Raw genomic sequence first — 18,156 nt, 5'->3', positions numbered from 1 at the left:
CAGGGGCAGGAATGATGTCTTCTGTCTGAATGGTACTTACAAAATAGGGTTCCCATAGAGGGTTTGCAAATGGAGAGAGGTTGGTTTTGCATGCGCACACATATATGTGTGTATGAGATAAATTTTATTTCACTACTTAAGCACTAGATAATGAAGAGCTACAAAGCAATCCAGTTACCAGGCACTGGACCTGTCTCCAGACGCTTCAGGATGTTTTAGCGTATCACAGAAAGATCTCGAAGAGGTTGAGATCTATTGTATGTTACTGTATAATGTAAGGAACAAAGACAAAAGGTGAATTATGCAAATTGTTAGGATAAATGAGCAATATCAGTGACAAATGTCCTGTCATATTTACTCTTGATATTTTAAGAGAAAAGGAAACACTCCTTTTTCTCTTTATTTCCTTCACAAATTCTTTTTATAACCTGCAAAATATTTTGGGCTTCTTAAGCACAGAAAAATCCTAAGAGGATAACAAAAATATGCTTTTTAGCAAGAAGAAAGTAAACTCTTTAAAAAAAAAAAAAACAACTATACCTTCTGTACAATTAGTGCTTGCAAATAATGAAAACAAGCTACTACAACACTCCACATTCATCAAAGCAATATTAGATATACAATTTCACAGAGAATGAAATATGAGTATACCAGTACACATTTGAGTATCTTAGGGGGAGCATCATTAGCATTGCACTGACTTAGTAACATTGATGGAAAACATCCCTAAAACTTTGGGAAATTATATTGTGTCCCTATTACCACTTCACAAGATTTCTCCTTTTGCACGTTGGTAGTCTTCTGTTTAATCCCAACATCCTAAACCTACAAGTCCATCTTCCTCTTTCATTTATTTCTACACTTGCTCATTTCCAAATACTCAGTGACACTTCATTTCATAGTCATTCTTTACATCACTCATGTAAACCTTTCCATTAAAGAACACAGATTCTGCCCTCGAGGAACTTCCTTGGGCCTAATTTATTGAAGTGAAAATGCAACAGGAAAAAGAGTCAAGTATACACAAGAATGGATTACCTTTCCTCTTTAAAAAAAAAAAAAAAAAAAAAAAAAAAACACAAACACTTTGAACTGCAGTTTCCTTCCCTCCTTCTCCATCTCATCACCATGGGTTATTTTTCAAATGGACTTTCACAGCAGCTCTTCACTGAAGTGAATGTTCCTACTTTGAGACCTTGGTATTAGTTCAATAATTACAATTGTTCAGCCCTGTATTTAATAGGCATGTGAGAAGACTGCTAAAAATATAGCCTATATTGCCTATAAAACCTTTAGAAATACATACAAAGCTGCATTCCCAAAACCGAATCCTGTTCCAAGCAGTAAAGCTTTCCTACTAAGCTGTAATGAAAAAATAAGAAAAAAAAGAAATAATACTAGGGCAGAAGAAACAGAGGAAAGAATAAAGGCTGTAATTCAAACAACCACAGCTGTGGTCGGGAGAGCAGAAGTTATTTCATCATCGCTGCAAACTTATCTGATTTTTATAAACACTTCAAAATTCTGCTATTTCTAATTTGCGCTTAAAAGCCTTTGATTGTTTCAACAAATACCAAAGTGCCTAAGCAATATATTGTGTATCTTTCATAAAGATGATGTGAAATCTCCTCACCTTTTGTATTTTAAGATTCAATCTCCATTTGAAAAGTCACCGTTAATTTGCAGCGCTGTAGGTGTTTTTCTCCTTTCCTTCCTTGAAACCTTATTTCCAGCTAACACGCACCTTTATGAAATGAAACAATGTTTCATGTGCTTTCCCACGAAAAAAAAGCACCAGCAGTATCTTTGTTATTAAACAAGTATATTGGGTTTGTTGTTTTTTTTTTTCCTGATGTGACCATGAGCCCTGGTGAACTAAGGAAAAAAAAAAAAAACACAAGATCATACTTTCTCATGGTAAGATGGAAGTCAGCCTCCAAGAAAATGGTGCTAGATAGCTTGAAATTATACTTAGTGTTAATTAGGAATAACCACCATCTTAGGAGCACATGACTGAAAAGATACTTATTATGGAATCTAAAAATGATCACAATTTCATCAGACACCAGTTTTCTCCCTTTTTTTTTTTTTTTTTTTTTTTTTTAAAAAAAAAAAAATTTTTAAGCTTTCTTTATAAAATAATTAAAAAAAAAAAAAAAAAAAAAGGCAGACGTGCCTGAAGCAGGCAGCTGTAATTTGATTGCTTCTTAAAAACCCACTTACATTGAGGACTGAAATTCTTTCCCAGCCTCAGAAAAATGATTTTTTTTTTTTTTAACCTTTCTACCTAGGTGTGACTGACTACAGAATTACCTAAAATGGTGACACACAAAAGGGAACTGGAGCTAGTCTTATGCTTCTACTGAAGCACAGATGTGCCTTCAAAGGGAAAAAGAAGGGTGCAGATGTTTTCATTCTGAGCAAACTTTTGTGTGCTTCTGCATCAAATCCTGTTTAGAAGTGAGCCCAAGTCACATACTAAGTCCTCCAGCTTTGGCAGTGCTTCAGCTCTGAAGATCAGATTTTCAGAACTGTTCAGCTGTCACAGATAATGCAGTACCAGTCCAACACTTGGCCTTTCAGCTTCTGGCCTTTACTGCATCAAGTCTTTTATTCAGAAAACAGATTTCTTATTAGTGTCATCTGTTAAACCAAAAGAGGAAAAATTACTGTTGTTGTAAAAGTTATTTTTCAACACTGCATTCATAAGAACTAACATTAATATATTTTTTTATTTAGGATATGTCTGTGGAAAGCAGGTTTGGCAAATACTTAGACATATATGGCTTCCAAGATCTGTTTTCTATCCACTACCAAATCAGTTATACCCTAACTATGAAGCCATACATATGAACAGTGAATTGGAAAAAGCACACTATTTGAACTCAATTTAAAAAAAAAAAAGAAAGAACCTTAATCAGGCTTTGAATCATTGCGGAGGCTGTAGCATTACCTTATTAAGCCAGTCCAAGAATAAAAACTAGGTGGTCTTACAGATATACCAATCACAGTACTACATTTTCTAAGCATAATTCAAGTGGTTTACTTGAAACACATTGCTCATCATTAAGAATGATGATAAATGGTAACATCAGTGTTGTTACCAGTCCTTCCCAACAAAATAAGTCATGTTTCTGTTACAATCACCTGTTTACAGTTACTTGAAGAAACTTCAACTGCTGAAGCTAAACTTCTCTTTGCTGAGCATATCTGTCTTTAAAAAAAAAATACACGCATACAGACAAAAGCCTTCCAACTTGCCTTCCTTGTATTCTGCTAGAAAATCGTTATTCCTTCTGACAGAAATAGAAGTGGGCAACAGAATGAAAAAGCTGAACTAAGTTCAAGCCAGTGCTTGACTGTGACTCATTTTTGTTCATGAATAAGGATGAATCAAGTCAGTACAAAGTTTCTGGCACTATTTCCTTATCATCAAATATGTTTCATTTTTCACATATTTATCATCGGTTCCTTTGGCTTGGATTGTTTTTGACTGATGGAGATAAGCTAGACCCTTGATTTAACTCAGCCTTAAACTATCCAGGTCACTGCAAGAGAAATATTCAATCACCTTTATATGAGGAACAACTTATAGTAGAAAATAAATAGAAACAAGAGCCTCAGAGTTCTGTGCAAAAGATTTCAGACTTTTGCTGAGAGAGCAAGAGATGAAAAACTCCACCCCAATCCTCAAGTTCCTTTGGTTCTTGCAGATCTCAATGGACCTGCAAAAGAAAAGTACCAAGCCACGCTACAATTTACACCGACTCAATCCAATCTACTTCCCCTGTAACTTAACACTCATATGAGCTTTATTTAATGAAGGGTGGTAGAGAACAGTGAAAGAGGCACTTGTGTTCTTGCATTCCTCTCCCTTAGATTTCTTCTCACTTGCATACCGTGGCACTTACATTATCTGTGTCATACAAGGGGACACTATGAATTCTAAGAGAGTTACGGAAATAGTGCAAGGAGCTTTATCTGTAATTTCAGAGAATATCAGGGACTGTTACTCTTCTTGTCATTCGAAAAAAGAAAGGCAGGCTGATACTTGTCTAGCATTACTAAATGCTAAATAATGAATGGATCATATCAATTCTGTACCATGACCATAGCTGTATCTGTAATTGAAGTGGATCAGTTAATCTCAGTTCATGTTTTCATATATGCCTGCTGATATACATGCAAACATGTTAATGAATCAATGCTTGGCTATAGTCTTAAAGTTCTTGCCTCATAGCTTTAATTGAACTAGCTAGCTTTCCTAACAGTGTATCAGCCTCTTCCACAAGAGCAATGATGATCACAATTTAATATGCAGTTTAGGCTCAGAGGAATACAACCAAATCTCTACAAACATGTACAGAATTAGTCAGTTTTTGTTCACAAAAGACATGGAAAAAGCTCCGGTCTTTTTACTTTGCAAGACAGCTGGACTAATGTAGTTTGCTAAAAACAGTCTAGAATTTATCTTGACATTTTTCATGAAATAATTTACTGTTTTTACTGAAGACTGAGATATTCAACTAGTTTGACAACTGCTTGAATATGGTTTGAAGAAATTAGGCTTTAACCACTAAATAAATTATTAGAAAATACATATTCTTTTATATTCCTAGGAATTTGCATCACTACCAGTTCCTTGTTCCTCACAACAAAATCCACTAACTTTAAAAAGCACTTTTAGTGGGGGGGGGGGAGAGAGGAGGGAGAGGAGAAAACAGTACTTTGCATTCTTTCAGTAAACAAAAACAGAACAACAAAAAAAAAGCTAACTTGGAAATTATTAAATAGCAGCATTTTTAAAATATTTTCTTTGAAATCAACATTTCTGTAGATATTATGAGGGCATAATTAAGGGTTCTTTATAAAGACGAGCAACAAACACCATTTTACAGCTGAGCTCAACTTTTGCTACTGATAGGAAAAAAGGTAACACCAATAAAATAGGCGCCTTTTTTGTTTTCAAATATACTGCTAAATTATGTTCCTCTCGCTTTTTATTAATGGCTCCTGCATTACAATATAACTCCAACCAATATTCACATAAGGAAATCAATGATTTCGCACACATCCAGGGCTTGCTTACATGTATCAGTTCAAATAAGCAAATATGCAACTATCAGAAGGAAAATGATTTAGCAGAGGGTTGTTAGTTAAGGTAGTATGGTTAAGCTGTGGTTGGACTCAATGATCTTTAAGGTCTTTTCTAACCTGAGTGATTCTATGATTTTATGAAAAACAACTATGTCCCTTGAAAAGAAAAGTCAGAAACTTTTGCAAGATTGTCTCACATTCTTCTGTTTCACTGAATATCATTTCAGTTCTCTCACTGACACCACAGAGGTTTTTCCTCTTCATTGCATCCTGTGGTTTGCACAGCACGAATGGTGGGAGCTAGTTTTACTAGCCAGCAGATCTGGGCCAGCTAGGAAGGAAAAGTAATCCTGTGCTGAAAAAAACAGTGACAGATTGCTTCCTCCCTGTAATAGAGGGAGGAGCAAAGCACAAACAGTAACTGAGAGTTACTCCCTGCCTGATCTGAGCCAGGGGGGACAACTGCCACCTAGTTTGGAAGTAATGATCATGCTGTAATTTAGTTCTAAAGAACAATTAAGTAAAGCTTTTCAAGAGCCTCTTTGCCATTCTTAACAATACCGGCAAAAACACTTTGTGAATACTCTCTAAACTTTCCCATTCCTTAAGACAGCAGCTTCTTATTGATTGTACCTTAAATCAGCCTTATCTTGACTGCTTGCACAGAAATTCGGATTTTGAAATGGCTGACAGTCATAAACAGAAGTTGCTTAATGACAGAAGGGATGTTAACTCTTTCTGAGTACCTGTTTCAGAATCCGTTGTTTCTGAAAGCCTTGAAAGACGCTACAAGGGCAGAGAGAAAGGGAAGATCAGAACAGATCATTTTACTGCTAGCAACAGACTGCCTAGGGACTTTTTAGTGCAGTAGATTAGCGTTGATGTTTAGTGACTAATACGATCCAGTGCTCAGTTAAGTCTGTGAAAGCCTTAAGAGGCATTTACGGAAAACACATTTTTGTTGTTGTTTCAGTTTATCACTGAAATTTTGTGTCACGTGAGCTTCTTTTCAGACAGAAGTCAGATCTCTTTACCTGATTCTCAATGCCCTTGGGCTGAAAGAGACAAAAATAAGATCCTCAGGTCTCAAAAGTCACCAATTTTGCATCAGAAACATTTACTGCAGATTTCCTGCCATCACATGATGATCACATGATCACAATTAGTGAATTTGCATGGAGGAACAGTTCAGTCTGTCAGCTGGCCCTTTCAATACAGCATTTCATGTCAGTGACAAGATAATAGAAGCTTAAGACAGAATTTGAGAGTCTGTGGGGCAAATACAAGACTAGCCTGACAGTCCAGATATTCATCCTGTAAAATGGAGGCATTAAACAAAGAAGGCTCGAGCAGAATTAGAATAGCTATGACAACAAGCAAAATAGAGGGGAAAAGATTCTAAAGTCAGGATCAAGAACCAAGGCTAGAGCAGATAGAAGCACATGAGGTCTCAGAATCATTGACCAGAGGTACAGCCATATGCTGTACACTGGAAAAACCATCAGTCAAGCTTTTGGGCCGGTATCTACATCCCCTGGGGGCAGACTGTTGTTTGGATGAACGGTGCTTAGATATCTGCATATCCAAGTGAGGTCTGGAAGAGATCTGATGCATGCCAGAAGTGATCAAGAATAGGACTTGATAGTAGGTATGTCTAGTCACACAAATTCTTATTACTGTCTCATATATACGAGGAAATATAACTAGTAGTGCACAGCGAAACACAGTAAGACATATATCCATCTGAGTTTGAAGGCTAGAGCATAAGTGTTTCAAGTAAGCTAGTAAAGCCAGTTCACTGGGAAGGAGGGGATAAATACTATGCATTGTCTCTGAGTTAAGGCAAACATGTCTAGCATCAATGTTTTAAACATCTTCAGGTTTGAAGGACATTAGAAAAGAACATATGTCACAGCTACCCCTCAAAAAACTCAAGTTACCTTTTCTAGTTCTCTGCATAGACTGGTCAGATTGTAGCTACTCTCTACACCGGAAAAGGATGTACTCCTCCTTACCTTTGTGCGTAATCTGAAACCCAGGAGTATCACTTGGCCCACGAGAAGAACTAGGTAAATCCAGGGGTCTGCTTCAGAAAAAAATAGTGGGGAAAAAAAAAAAAAAAAAAAGGAAAATCAAAACTTAATCATCTGTATTTCTATATGATTTTATTGTAAGATAAACTATTATTGTGCAATATATTACTTTGAAATATGTTTTTAAACACTTAAAATATAAGTCTAAGTGAATCATTTGAATGAACAGTAACTTGTTGATTGAGTACCTGCTAATTGGAGAGACTAATTTCTAAACTAGCTGTTCTTTTCAGATGTGCTTGTAAGTCACTGCAATCCAAAAACTGCTTTATAATAACAGAAAATAAATTGATGGTTTTATTCTAGTTCTTCACAGATTGACTTCTGTCATCATGACTTTAATTAGCTGGCACTCATCGAGATTGTAAGTATGGAAGGCAAAGAATGAAATTAAACAAATATTTCCTACAGTAGCACTGGAAAATACAAAATTTGTCTATACTGGTAAAATGTGGGCAAGTAGCATTGCCTACAGATAAGCTGATACAGTAATAGTAGGCATCAGTGAGACAAGGAAAACTACTTCTGGGAAGCTCCATTTACTTTTGGATGAGTGGGAGCAGACTTCTCTGGATTTTGTTTCTTCATAATCATGCTGATCTGCCTGCTAATCTGTTCAAGGGCTGTTATACAAAATAATTACAGTAGTTCCAGATGTTTCATTTATCTTACCATCAAAACAATGTTGTATGTAGTTGTGGTGAATAATTTCAAAGATAGTAACTACATTCTATCAGAAAAATCAGTTACTGAGAACTAATGTGTGTTCATGAGAACTTCATGTTCACACTACTTCAGGTTCACAAAAGCCATTCACCTACTTGTTGAATTTATGTTCAGTTAGGTAGGTCGGGCTTTTGAGCTCCATTAAACACGGAAATGTTATTTCAATGTAAATACGATTATCTAAAATATTTTAACTTATCTGCTTAACTGTGGTTAGTTTTGCATAATGCTAGGCACAGAAAGCATACTCAGACCAGTGAATAAGTTTGTTCCCATTGCCAGTTTATAGAACTGTTGTGAAATAACAAGCAGTCCCAGGAGCTTCCATGGGATAAACATCTCAGTTTCAGCTCTGCCTTGCAGATGAACTTATCAAGAACTGTCATAGTCAGTAATAACATTGAATGCTTTCAAAACTTCAGTATAGCCTTTTCCACACCTGTCGTGCAACCACAGATCCCGATACTAGTGAAAGATAAACAGAAAACTCATGGAAATCATTATCATAACTCATGTATGCAAATGGGTTTGGCATTTAAATATGTTATCGTATAAACTTTATTCTTTTAAATGTACAGCCAAAGTCATGCATCCTATGCCTTGATATTATGAACAACACACATAAAAATCTACCTCTCAAGACTTAAAGACTTCATTGATGTTAAAGGTGTTTAGCTTTTTTTTAATCCCATTCCCTCCTGACAGCCACCAGAAACACTGCTATCAACCAGAAGCATAGTGCCTACTTTTGTTTTATCACTGAGGTAACATTAAACTTTACAAAAATACATAAGCTTACATAAAATATAAACTTTCCACATCATATATCATATAACACTCGTTTTCTTTTATAATGCTCTCCAGGAATGATCAGGAGGCCAATCAAATAACCACAAACATGGTTACCTGAGATAATCAGGCTGAAAAGATAGTGCGCTGAAAGCAATACCAGATGAAATCAGAACTACAGATATAAATTCATTTTCTTGGGAGTGTCACCACTGGAAGTTTAAGTAAATTCAGAAGGACTTCGGGAGACTCATTGAGCTTTTCTACTATACTGAAGAATCTTAAGAGCCTTGTGTAAGAGAAGGCAAAAGACAAAGTCCGCTTAGAATTATCCACTGATTTTCAGTTAAGAGTTCATGTACTACAGACGATGACAGGGTAGTAACAATTCTATTTTCAGCCAGTTCTCTGCACTTCAATAAATACAACTGCTGTGTGTGCCTTAGAAGTAGCTAGTTAATGTTACCATCATCACTCAGAAAATACATTAGCTGAAGTAAATGCAGCCACAAGTATGGAACAATGTAACAGGCATACACAGGAATTTCCAGTAAAGAGTCATTGTATGCCATATGTTTTCCTAATATACAACTATATATGAAGTAGTCAAAAATGGAAGTCCAAAAACTTAACAGTCAACCTCAATGTGATATCCATTTGCTCATGACAATCCTCCCACTTCTTTTTCTGCTTTTCAGTGTTTTTTTTTGTTGTTGTTGTTTATTATTGCCAATCTCCTCCACACACTGTGACTTTATTCCTCCTTTCTATCTAGGTGCACACAAGAGATGATGGGAGCAAAGGAATAGCAGAATGAGGAAACTGCAAAATCATCAGATAAGCATTTCAGTAACTATATTAAGGCTTGTTCATGTAGGATAGAAGTAAGAGCAAATGAAAAGTCTTTCAAAAGCTGTATTTCTCTCTCCCTTTGAGCATTTGTGGAAAAAAAGCAGTCAGAGCCCACTGACACAGCTGAAGCATATTCTATGGGCAGCCATTTCCACTGTCCTCATTCCAAGGCAAAATAATTGCCTTGCTAAACAGACAGAATGCTAAGTTCGTAAGACTACACAGTTAGATCTCTATATTCTTCTATATTCTATATCTCAAATTGAAACTGAAAACATTTCACTAAGGATGTTCCTTAAAGTGCTAGAATTAAGATGATAAAAGGAAGGTATTGTCCTCAATTTAGAGGTATTATTATCAGAAAGGTGTTTGAAATGATAAAAAGGATGTTTGAGAAGTCTTTAAAATTATCAAAAACATACAGCAATTTTTGAGAAGATTCAGCTTACAAAGTATCTGTCACAAGTGCAAATAAATACCCACAATGGGTTAGAGCATGCTCCATTATGCATGTTAGTGAGTGGGCACGTGTTCATACAGGGCACAGGGGCTGCAGCTGTAAATAAATACTCATCAATGCAGTTACTACCATACAGCCCATGCCTGTGTATGTTCACAAGGTGGTGCTGCCACAAGGGAGAAATGTGCCATGGAATGATGATGCCATGCCAATCGATTAAAACAGAATGAAGAAAGAAGTTCATTTCTGGGAGTAGAACAGAGCCAGGTCTTCACCACTGGAAATGATCACCGTTCCACTTAACTGACATCTTAAAAAGGAAAAAACAAAGTCGGTATGCCAAAAATAAAGTGTAAATGAAGTTTAAATATATTTCAGTAGTGTTTTGTTATGTGGCCTAAACCTGGGGTGCAAGATTTAAATGTGATTTTGATTACTAAAATCCATGAGGAAAAAAAAAATCATTTTAACAAGTAAATTTAAAAATATAAAAATTTTTCAGCATCTCTTACTCTTGCAACCAGAGTTTTAGAAGTGTATCACTGGAAAAAGCTCATCCTGCATTTTCACTGATATCTTGGAATTGATTACATATTCAGGAGGCACCTCTGAGCTCTATAAAAATAAACAAAGCAATCCAACTACAGAACATTTTTCCTAGGTCTTATAGAACTCTACAATCTCTCAAAGAATTTACAGTACGAAATTTACTGTAAGTGTAACATATAATATGTAAAAAGACTGGGTAAACTTTATTTGTATTTCAGAATGAAGACAATTTAGGTCAGCCAGTTCTATCAGATCTTACCTGAGATAGGAAAGTTTCTCCTTTTTTTCCTCATTCTTCCGAGCTCTACACAGCGAGTCAATCCCAGACAATAATTCAGCAACACTTATTTTCTCTATGAAAGAAAAAGGTAAGCAATATATTAACAATTTCAATTATATTCATTCATTCACATATGTACGAACATAGAAAGCCCTAGAGAAGAAAAAACAAATCATCCTGGTTTTTATTTTGTTTTACAAGAAAGAGTATGAGAAACTTCTCAGGAAAACTACAAACATATGCACATCCTGCAAACAGACATTCTTTCCAATGTCATTCTGCAATTAATTTTGGACTCCAAACCATTATGGAAGTGGACCACACACTCCACACACACAGCTCTGTTTTATATTCACATGCATGGTGAAAACTAAAACAATTTTAAGCAGAAAAACCGCTTTAGAAAAGATCTGGTTAGGAATGTATACATATAGCAATTGTTTTAAGAGTCAAAGACAGCAAAAACATTCAATAGGCTTCAAATATGTACATTATACAAGTATTGTTTCTTTTTCCCTCAGTTGTATTCTCCCTCCAGAAATTTTCCTTAAAAAAAAAAAAAAAAAAAAAAAAAAAAAAGAGAGAGAGAAAGAAAGAAAGAAAGAATACTTTCCCTAGGCATTTACTTCCTCAGATTAACATATTCTCTTTTTTTCAATATTGTGGACTGCTTTACATTTTGTACTGCGTTCACTCAAAAACAGATAAATTTGGAAACTTTCTCTGAGCACCCACATAAACATACCACAGTGCATTATGGGCAAGATAGAACTGAGGATGCTCACAGAAGTAAGCCCCAATGTACAAGTTCAACACTTGCAAACGGAACATTTTTTAAGCCTTTCTCTTACAAACATCCATACTTTTCAGAGAGAAGCAACATGCACCACTAAATAATAAATAAATAATACAGAGGGATTAAAAAAAACTCTAACAGGTCCTGGGAGCCCTTCTCAACTCACTGCAGCAGATAAAATGCAGCATATGCAGCTTCTATGCAGTAACAGCTCACTGCAATTAGCTCGGCGACATTCCCCTGCAGTCTTTCCACACTCAAGTATGAGAGCAAAATTTACCACCAAATCATGGATCTCCAGTAGGTGGAGTGCCAAACCTAGAGGAATAGTGCTCACATCTTGAGATGCACCTACATAGAAGTACAAATTCCCACTGATCTTTTCGTACTTTATGATTTATCACTTTGATTTCAGAAATCATTCCTCTTCCGCATTTAAAATGTGTGTGTTGATTTAGGAGAGCTATAATGGATTGTTCTGTTTCAGTACTAAGTAAATTCACATACTCCATGAAGCAATTTAAGCGAGCTCACATTTTTGGCCTTCTCTGTATTTTCGACATATTCCTATTTTTGTGTTCAATACAATTATGCATTTTTACAAACTACATAATGTTTGCCTTAGAATTACCCTCATCTCCTTCTCCTCCGATTTGTACAACTTTGGGTCTTTTTGTTCTTCTCTCTATTAACATATCATTAGCTCCTCTGTAGACAGAGATCATTCCACAGAAAATGTTAATTTCAAATATAGAACCCAAGCAGAAAAATTATCTGCTTGGCATAAAACTTCCATGATTTCTATATATGTCAAGTACACAGAAAGGCTTTATAGTACATCTTTCAAATTCCTCAGCATGAAGAACTACTATTCTGAATGCCAGGTACATATCTTTTATGAGAAGACAATATCAGTGCTAATAGCATGGCTTTTTCAGCTGACATAGTCTTTCTTCTCTGCATGCAAGTTCGCAACATCTTCCTCACATTTTGGCACTTTCATTTCATACTTCACAGTTTTCTTAGTGCTTCGAGCTTTGAAAGATAGCTCATTTATTTGCTATACCTACATTCCACAAGTCTTTGATTATGCTATATAAAGATGTAGAGTAAGATGTTGATGGAGTTCCACCAGAAAAATATAATTACTTTGAAAGGATTCCAGAAACTGATCTAGTGTAACTGCTGTTTGTCTAGAATACAAACACCAGCAGCCTTGCCAGACTGCAAATTCATGAGATTTCTGAAAAGTTGCTCATTGCACTGTTTGTTCAAAGATCAGCCATGTTGACAACAGTGCAAAGGATACAGTGTTAGGTGATGACAGAAGTTCCATCAAGACTACGTGTAATAGTTATTTAGGATATTTCTCTTATATAGCCCCTATACAAAACATGTTTACAATACACATAAACAGAATGGTTGGAATCTTCCCCAGACACGGATTTCCTCTTAGCTATTCTTTAAAGCAGTGGTGTTTTAGGTCATTATTGTTCAGTGAATCCACTGTATTTTTTTTTCACTGAATGACTTCAAGCCAAACTTTTCTTCACCTCTCTGTTTTCTCAACCTCTGCTTCTCTTTTCACCTCAGCCAGCCATTCTGCTAGATAGCAGGCTAAAACAAATGGGTCTGCAATAAGGACCAGAGGTGTTCAAAGCCAGAGTCATTAATGCCTCTAAATTAGGGGAGAAAGTAAAAGGAAGAGTCTGCTGGTGACTTCAGGAAAAAGAAAACACTTAACAGTTACCTCAGAATACATTTTCTAAACACAAATGTATAGTTCAGATAAAACCAGATCTGGTTTTACATTGTTGTTGCTGTTCTGTTCAATGAAATATTCAATAATGATAATTCCCTTACAATGCACAGGGACTTTCTAAAAGTATAATTTAACACTCAGAAACATTGGCTTAGACTAACTCTAAAACAGAGCATGAAGTCATAAAGATGCACAGATGTTACTATTTGAAAACATTAAAGAGGTACTGAAGCTCTCAAGCACCTCCCAAGTTGTGTTGATTTCAGCAGTTATGAGTCATAAGGGAAGAAGATACTATTGAAATTACATGCCTGGGACACTTTTCTTTACCACTTACATTTAGGAAAAAACAACAGTGTCTTCAGAAATACTTAACGGGGAGAAAAGCACTGTGAAAGACTGCAAATACCAGGAACTGAAATGAATAAATCTGCTTACCTCTATTTATGCAGTTAAAAAAAAAGAACAATGCTAATGCATTACTCGTTTCTGATGATACCATGGAAGGTTCAGTAGATCTAATTTCATAAATGTATATAAGTAATTAAATAAATAAAAAGGCGAGTGTTGGAGGTTCTGAAAGTCACAGTACTGATTATTTCAGGGAAATGTTTGTATAATGAACTTGGGCAGTTCTATAAACACAGCAAAGAATATGAGATTACTCACACATGCTGTACCAGTCCTTCTCTGATTAATAATTGCATTGAATCCACTGAATCAACTAGGAGAGCAAATGCACTCATTTTATTAAAGAAGACTCTGACCTTTCCTGAGATCACTTTAGTAGCTCAAGACTACAGTATGTGCAAACAGAGATTTCGTGCTGAGCATGGAAGTTTATTACAGTGTGCTACTATGGTTAAACTCATGCTACCCTATCTTAGTATCCCAGACAAAATAGTTCTCAAATGAAGAAAATATTGAAAGAGGTGCAACCCACTAACCCTGCTCACTTTGGCAACTGTAATCTAAAATTTCTCAAGGCATTCTTTGGGGGTGGAAATGAAATCTCTGTGAGCTGGATAGCCCACTGAGTTTTAGTGAACCAGAATTTAACTAAGGCAGAGGAGAGGTAATGCTGTCCATGTTGCACTTTTGCCAGTACAAAAATAAAGACACACTAGAGGAGATAATTAAAGGAATGTCTGTATTAATAAGTCAAGGAATGGAGTACCAAAACTGGGAGAAAGTAAACATTAAAAAAAAATAGAAACTTCAAAGTTTTTTCCTCCCTGTATTTGTTCTTCAGGATTCTCCACGTAGAAACATCTCTTCCCTAGTTATCTTTTCTCTGAAGGAGCAATCTGATTTTTGCTTGTGCCTAGAGATGACTAGTTATCAACACATACTTCAATTCGTTGCTGGGTACCAGCTAGCCTCTCTTCGCTGGGCTTCCACTTAAGCTAATGAAATGAGTCAGTGCAAGTACCGTATCACTTTTTTTCCACAAAATGTTCTCTTACATATTTCTCTACACATCCCAGTACCAGTTTCAAACACCTTTTCCTATTAATTGTGATTTGGCCCTAGATGTTTAAACATACAAATTTAGATAAATAAATTTAGCATTATTTAAATATCTAGAAGGACATTTACTGAGAAACTGACTGATTCAGAGCACTCGAAATGAGATGAAATCTACAAAAATTCCCATCTTAATAGGAATTTGAAGAGTAAACAACACATTTGAATGTAGAAACTGTTTTCTAAGGCATCAGAACCACTAAGCAGACTTTCTCAACTTTCTTATCAAAATGCAAAGGAGATCTTTTCTTCCCCCTCAGAATTTAGCAGATTGCATCATACTGCAAGACTTGGGTAGCCTGCATAGAACACAGATAAAAGTCTAAAGGTTAAAGATGTCAGGAAGCTGGATTTGGTTTATAACTTGCAGTGCTTAGTGGTTTCATCTGTTTATCTCTAAATAAATACTTGACAAGGCCAAAGGAGTAGAGCTTGAAGCTATTTTTGCCAAAAGCAGTTTACTCAATGCTGAGCAGTTCAAATGTAAAAGGAAAAATTAGATGTACAGATATTTTCCTTCAGAGCAGCTCTTTATAGACCTGCATGAGATTTATTGCACCTCAAGTAGAACCAGTGACAGTTAAACTTATCAGCTGGCTAGGCCTGAAAAAACTGGAAATATTTCTACGTATGCCCATTACAATGCTCTTCTTCACAACACACAAAGCTACAACCTTCAAAGTAAAAATGAATGCAAAAATGTGTGGGAAATATGTCCCCTTTTAATGGAGAGTTTAGGGTTTTACACACACACGCACACACGCACACAGCCAACATCCAACCACCATGCTTCACAAAAAGTGAAGTTTCCTTCCTCATCACAGAATCAAGTAAAGTGAGCCCAAACCAGAGCCTTTCACACAATATTACATAAACGTCACAGAACAGACACAATTCACTTCACATCTTCCTCCTTTTCCTTCCACTTTGGAGTGATTTAAAGAATCATGGTGAGGACAGAGATGAAAAGATGAAGGTTATATTCAATATTAAAAAGCGCTAGCTGAAAATACGTTATTTTGATGAAAATTGTGACTTTAAATGAAGGCTGTTCTGAAAGTAAAGCCTCCTAATTTATTGTGCTGGCTCACAACATCAGAGGCAGATGCAGGTGGTATTGCTGAAGAGGTTGAACCTTCATACCAACATTATGTGACATGTTGTTGTCGTTTGACAGACGGCAGAATAGAGGGGCAGTGTGAAAAACGATGTCTGACATGGAAGTATATACAAAGCAAAGGTGAGTCACTAAATTCTGTCATGCAGAAAAATGGCACCTGCTGACATTCACTTACACTTGCTGAATATTTATGGAAATCAAACAGCGGATGTAAGCATGGTGAGGTGGTGCGTGATGTGTTTCAGCAGTTGCGACAGCGATGTGGAAGACAAGCCACATTCCAGATAGCCACGCACAACTGTCTCACCATGAAATGAAGAGCATCTCAATCAGCTCATACTCTGCTAACAGTGGTGACTACATTGAAAAATAATGTTTTGTAGCCAACAATTTAGCCTACTGGTGCTATTGTTCCCTTGGAACATATTTTAGTTTCCATGGAAATAAATAGGAGGCATTACTTACAGTGTGCCCTCTGTATAATTAAATTTTTTTACTCACTTTATCTGCTTTTTACAGAAATTGGTGGGTTGTTGTGAAAAATATAAAAGATTTCTCCAATATTTTTCCCCTCAATACTTCTATGAGAGTATGTAATTTACAAACAAGTATATACATATATATATTCTGCTCAAACTTCGAAAAGATTCTAAAGAAGCTCATCAGTCACACAGAACTATTAATTAACATAGAAAAATAAAAATGTTAGACTTGTAAAAAAAAAAAAAGTGGGCAAGTGGTGAATTGTTGAATTTCCTCCTGTTTTAAAAATGACATGTGAAAGAAAAGATTTCTTACCTTCTTGTTCCACAGTGTAACATGGAGATAGGTAGACATAAGCCTTATAAGTTTTGATAGCCTTCTGAGAAAACATAGGGTTGAATATTCCATAACATGGTGTTTCAGGTAACTTATAGAACCTTTCTTCTAACCAAGAATCTTGCAGAAAAATGCTTGGTCTTGCCATTCCAAAAGTTTTGTTATTATAAGGGCTGGCATTATTTTCCAAAACAGAGGCAGCGCTTAGACGTGTCTGAGTTGAGCCCCAGCGGCAATAAGGTACAGTAAGTTTTTGGGAAGACAAGGATCCTTTGCATTTCTGTTGATAAAGTAGAGACATGCTATTAAGGTCACAATAGTTTTGAATTATTTCTTTTGCACTGAATTATCTCCAATATCTGATATAAAATAGCAATGAAATAGTTATTTCAGAAATGCCACACATGAAACAATACTTCCCTTGTAAAGCCAAGCTTTATCGTTTTACTTTTATTTGCATTTAAAAGAAATCATTGGGTTTTTTCAATGAATATCACTACCTTCTTCCTAAATAAAAAAATATGTAAGACAAAAGTGAATAAATTCTGCCGCAGTTTTCAGATCTCCAAACATCTCCTGATTCCAAAATCTCTACGTATTGGAGTGCTGTAATATGAAAACCTTTGGCAAGAGCCAATCCCATCTCCAATCCAGAACTTTGAGATTAGATTTCACACCTACTTAGCAGCTGGTCACATACCATTGGCCCATTTTATGCAAATAGATTTTCATTTACTTAACAGTCATTTCCATTTATTGTCAGCGCAACTAAATTTCTTAAGGACAGCTTAATAATAAAGCTGCTCCATTATGCCATTTAGGAATGTAGTCAAAAACTTGTAATTCTATTTTTTACATGTTACTGCCATTTAGTATTCTATCCCGTTTAAAAACATGGTTGGTAGTACACAGATATGAAGCAGAGAAATCCCTGTCTTATCTAGAAAATATACTATTCAGGTCCCACTTCTAAAAAGGATCACTAAATTAGTTTTGTAATGCTCACATAGGTAAAATTAACGAAGAACTGACGTGAACTTCACACACATTTACTAGTTTAGCAAAGATTAATTACAGTAGTAATTACGCAATATTTTAGAAAGTTCCCCTTCCATCTAGACTCTGAGCCAGGTTTTGCCGCAAACTGTAATACTATAAATAAGGGGTGCATTCACATTTCCTGACCTGGTCTAGCATTAGGTGAAAATATCCTTCTGCAACCAAGCCAGTTCCTATTGGAACAGTAGAAAAGGGATGCAAATATTGCAGGGAGTTGAAACTAGATG

At 35.8% G+C, this 18,156-nt stretch overlaps 1 protein-coding gene across 1 annotated transcript in view; it reads right to left on the bottom strand.

The window, feature by feature from the left end:
* Positions 1 to 17,171, bottom strand: part of IQCM (IQ motif containing M) — a 96,079-nt gene extending 78,908 nt beyond the window's left edge. The window contains exons 1-3 of the mRNA XM_042828386.1: positions 16,850 to 17,171; positions 10,826 to 10,919; positions 7,113 to 7,183 (exon numbers count right to left, since the gene is read on the bottom strand). Coding sequence (XP_042684320.1) covers positions 7,113 to 7,183; positions 10,826 to 10,919; positions 16,850 to 17,171 — 487 coding nt within the window. The remainder of the gene's footprint in view (positions 1 to 7,112; positions 7,184 to 10,825; positions 10,920 to 16,849) is intronic.
* Positions 17,172 to 18,156: the final 985 nt, after the last annotated feature.

Source organism: Centrocercus urophasianus, unplaced genomic scaffold (genome assembly GCF_019232065.1).
Source record: "Centrocercus urophasianus isolate 14NV4802_14NV808 unplaced genomic scaffold, USGS_Curo_1.0 seq_3, whole genome shotgun sequence".
Lineage (NCBI taxonomy): Eukaryota > Metazoa > Chordata > Aves > Galliformes > Phasianidae > Centrocercus > Centrocercus urophasianus.
This window is presented reverse-complemented; position numbering and strand designations above follow the sequence as displayed.